The 4,505-nt window shown below is 49.3% G+C and overlaps 1 protein-coding gene across 1 annotated transcript; it reads left to right on the top strand.

Moving 5' to 3' along the window:
- The first annotated feature begins 223 nt into the window (after positions 1-223).
- Positions 224-748, top strand: LOC131247037 (uncharacterized). The gene has a single exon (XM_058247481.1). The coding sequence runs from the start codon at positions 224-226 to the stop codon at positions 746-748; it is 525 nt and encodes a 174-aa protein (XP_058103464.1).
- Positions 749-4,505: the final 3,757 nt, after the last annotated feature.

Here is a 4,505-nt window from a genome sequence, read left to right as displayed (position 1 = left end):
ACCCCCAGTGGCACCTGTTCCCACACTTGAGCCTGTTATTCTAGTTTTTGAGGCTCCTACCGCTCCTGTTCCTCGGCCTGAGGCTATTGTTGGCCCTATTTTTTCGACAGTTCCATTAGGGATTGAGCATTTTCAGCAGTTGATGCAGGCTGTCACTTTTGCCCTGCAAACCCGTCAGCCTGCCATTGAGGTTCCTGAGTAGTCTGACCAGCTGCGAGTGAGCATGATATTCCGCAAGTTCTGGCAACATGATCCCCCGAGGTTCAGGGGTGAGCACGACCCTTCTACTGCTGAGTTGTGGCGCACTGAGGTGGAGAGGATATTCGACACCATGCAGTGTCCGAGTGAGCAGAGAGTCTTGTTAGCCACTTTCCTTCTGCAGGGCAAGGCTTGGCATTGGTGGTCATCAGTATCGAGGATGGCTGGGCCCAATTTTGTTTGGATTTTGGAGGAATTCGTGGTCCGCTTCGACCAGAAGTTCTTCCCTGAGCATGTTCGTGATCAGTGGGCTATGAAGTTCGAGACTCTAGTCCAGGGAGATATGACAGTGTCTCAGTATGAGGCCCGTTTTGTAACGCTTTCCAAATTCGCTCCCTATCTTGCCGACAACGAGAGGAGGAGGGCTCGCTGTTTCCAAAATGGTTTGCATCCTGCTCTCCGCAGTCGCGTGGTGGGACATTACTTGATGACGTTTGATCAGGTCATTCACAGAGCGTTGGTATATGAGGAGGACTGGGCCATGTCCTAGAAGACCCGAGATCAGAGTTCCGGCGAAGACTGGAAGAGGAGGGCACCTTCCTGCAGCTCCAAACAGCACCATCAGCAGAGGTGGAGAGGCCGATCCGAGTCTAGACAGTCCACAGCATAGTCAACAGCATCATCATCAGCGCAGCCAGCCGCTCCTTCCTCCGGGCCATTTTTCGGTGTTTGCTATGGATGTGGGCAGACAGGGCATCGGAGGCATGATTTCTCTCTCCCCTTGTAGCAGTAGAGGCCACTGCAGTTGCCTCCTCCCCATCCTCCTCAGCAGTAGCAGCATCAGCAGGGAGCGCAGCATCAGGATCTCGCTCATAGGCCTCCTACTCAGTAGTAGAGGCAGCCAGGCAAGCCTCCACAATGGCCACAGCAGCAGCAAAGACATCAACAATAGAGGGGACATGTACCTCCCCCACAAATCCTGGGTTGAGTATATATTGCCGCACAGCAGGTGCAGAGTCAGGATCCATAGTCTTCAGGCTTGCTTGCTTCCTTTGCCAGCTGAGGGCAGATTCTATTTCGCGCAGCAGGCGCAGGGCCAAGACCCATAGTCTTCTGCCGGTGGAGTTGTCGAGGGTATTCTCCTTATTTCTGCTTGTGTTGCTCATGTTCTATTTGATTCTGGTGCTTCCCATTATTTAGTAGCCGAGGAGTTTTACCGATCGACCAGTATTCCGTCGGAGTCCGCGTCTGAGACTTTGGCCATTTCGACTCCCTTGGGGAATCCGTTGTTTTGAGCCGTCATTGCTCTTCTTGCCCAGTTTTGGTTGGCGATATATTCTTTCCCGTCGATTTGTTTGTATTACTGATGGTAGAGTTTGATGTTATCATGGGTATGGATTTAGCTTGCTAAGTACCATACTATCTTGGACTATGCCGCGAGGACAGTTACGTTTCATATTCCCGACTTGCTAGTGTTACAGTTCGTTGCCAAGCCCAGAGGAGAGCCATTGTGCAATTTGTTGGTTTGTATTGTTGAGGAGTCTATGACAGGGTGTATTAAGTAGCTACCAGTAGTTTGTGAGTTCCCGAATGTGTTCTAGGAGATCCCGGGTTTACCGTTGAGTAAGCAGATTGAGTTTCAGATTGATTTGGTGCCTGGTACCATGCATATCTTGAAGGCCCCCTACTAGATGACACCAATGGAGTTATGGGAACTGCAGGAGCAGTTAGATGAGCTCCAGGAGTTGGGTTTTATTCATCCCAGCAGTTCACCGTGGGGAGCCCCGGTAATATTCGTGAAGAAGAAGGATGGCTCATTGAGACTGTATGGATTACCGCAACCTCAACAGGGTCATTATCAAGAATTGATACTCACTTCCCAGGATTGATGATTTATTTGGCCAGCTGCAGGGTGCATAGTTCTTTTCTAAGATAGACTTGCACTCCGGTTACCATCAGATTCGGGTCCGAGAGGAGGACATACCGAAGACAGCATTCTGGACCCGCTATGGTCACTTTGAGTTTCTGGTTATGTCGTTCAGACTGACCAATGCACCCGCCATGTTTATGTAGCTGATGAACAATGTCTTCCGGTCCTTCCTGATTAGTCTGTGGTTTTGTTTATTGATGATATTTTGGTGTATTCGAGGACCCGGGAGGACCATGTGATGCATTCTCGGACTATAGGAGCTTAAAGTATTTGTTTTCGCAATCTGAGTTGAACATGTAGCCAAGGTGATGGATGGAATTGTTGAAGGATTATGACTTCGACCTTCAATACCACCCGGGTAAGGCGAACGTGGTGGTCGACCCGTTCAGCCGTTAGCTATAAGGCCTGGTGGCACAAATGATGGTTCGAGAGTGGCAGATGCTCGAGGATGTTTCAGAGTTCGACTTTGAGTTCGGTCTGCATTCTTCCATGGTTCAGCTTTCGAGCTTGTCGATTCAACCCTCTTTGGTTGCTAGGGTGATCGAGGCTTAGCAGACGGATGGGTCACTTCAAGAGTACTGAGCAGAGGTAGCATCCGTGGAGTAGTCAGATTGGCAGATTGGTTCCGACGGTGGATTACGCTTTAGAGGCTAATTATATGTCCCGAACGTGCTAGAGTTGCATCGTGATCTGATGACCGGGGCACACCAATCAAGACTTACCATCCACCCGGGCTCCACAAAGATGTACAAAAATATGAGGAGGCAGTATTTTTGGTCGGGGATGAAACGCCAGATTGCTAGCTTCGTAGCCGAGTGTGACACTTGCGGTCGATCACCAGAGACTCCCTGGTCCCTTGCAGCCATTGAGCGTTCCAGTTTGGAAGTGGTAGCATGTGTCGACGGATTTCATCGTGGGTTTGCCGAGGACTTAGCGCGGTCACACTACCATCTGGGTTATCGTTGATTGTCTGACGAAGTTGGTGCATTTCATTCCGATGCGTTCTTCCTGGACTATGGATCGGTTAGTGAGGATCTTCATTAAGGAGATAATGAGACTGCACGACATTCCGGTTTCGATCGTATCTGACCGAGACCCCAGATTTATGTCTCAATTTTGGAGGAGTTTTCAGCAGGCGATGGGGTCCACTTCGCATCTCAGTACTGCTTATCATCTGCAGACAGATGGGCAGACCGAAAGGGTCAACCAGATCCTTAAAGATATGTTCAGACCCTGTGTGATTGACTTTGTGGGCAGTTGGGATGAGCATTTGCGCCTTGCCGAGATTGTGTACAACAACAGTTATCAGGCGACTATCGGCATGGCCCCTTTTGAGGCACTATATGGTAGACCGTACAGATCTCCTAGCTGTTGGACCGAGGTTAGACAACATTGTTTTCTAGGTCCTGAGCTTGTGCAGCAGACATCAGTGGTTGTAAATATTATCAGGCAGAGGATGCGCATAACTCAGAGCCGGTAGAAGAGTTTTGCTGATCGTCAGCGTCGACCCCTCGAGTTTGCAGTTGGGGACATGATATATCAAGGTCTCGCCTATGAAGGGCGTGGTTCGATTTGGAGCGAAGGGCAAGTTTGCTGCAAGATTCATTGGACCTTTCGAGATTACCGAGCGTGTAGGCGTTGTGGCCTACAGACTTGCCTTACCTTTAGAGTTGTCCGGGATCCACAATGTGTTCCATGTATCTATGTTGAGGAAGTGTGGGTCGGACATCATTCTAGTGATTGATTGGCAGCCCCTTGAGGTCCATGAGAATGCTTCCTATATCGAGCAGCCGATTCGTATCCTTGATCGGACAGGAGCAAGTTCTCAGGACCAAGGTCATTCCCTGGTAAAGGTGCAGTGGGGTCATCATATGGAGGCTGAGGCGTCTTGGGAATGCGAGACCGAGATTAGAGAGTGTTATCACCATTTATTTGATGCTTGATTATTGTATGATTCTATGTATTACCTTCTCTTATGATTGTTGATTGTTATATATGATGGTGTTTCTGCATTTTCATTTTGTCCTTGATTTGGTAAAATTTGAGGATGAAATTTCTTTGTTGGTGGGGAGTGCTGTAAAACCCTAAACAAAGTGTGCATGCCGTTCCTTTAGGTCCCGTGGTCCTATCGGTCGAATCTCGGTGACCTGCGACCTATGGATAGTGTTTACGGTCATCCTTAAGTCTTGTCACGTTGACCAGACTCAGGTCGACCCTAAAACCTATGCCATTGCGTCCGCATCGGTGTCGCGGTTCCAACACCGTGGCCCGTGAGTGAAACTGACATGTACATCGCAAGTTATGGCCACACGCAATATGGACCATTGATGTGTGGATGGTGGATGCCACCCTAGCTCCACACATTTTCCCATGTGGT

This window comes from Magnolia sinica, chromosome 5, assembly GCF_029962835.1.
Source record: "Magnolia sinica isolate HGM2019 chromosome 5, MsV1, whole genome shotgun sequence".
NCBI lineage: Eukaryota > Viridiplantae > Streptophyta > Magnoliopsida > Magnoliales > Magnoliaceae > Magnolia > Magnolia sinica.
The sequence above is the reverse complement of the archived record's forward strand: the minus strand, read 5'-3'. Positions and strand labels throughout refer to the sequence as shown.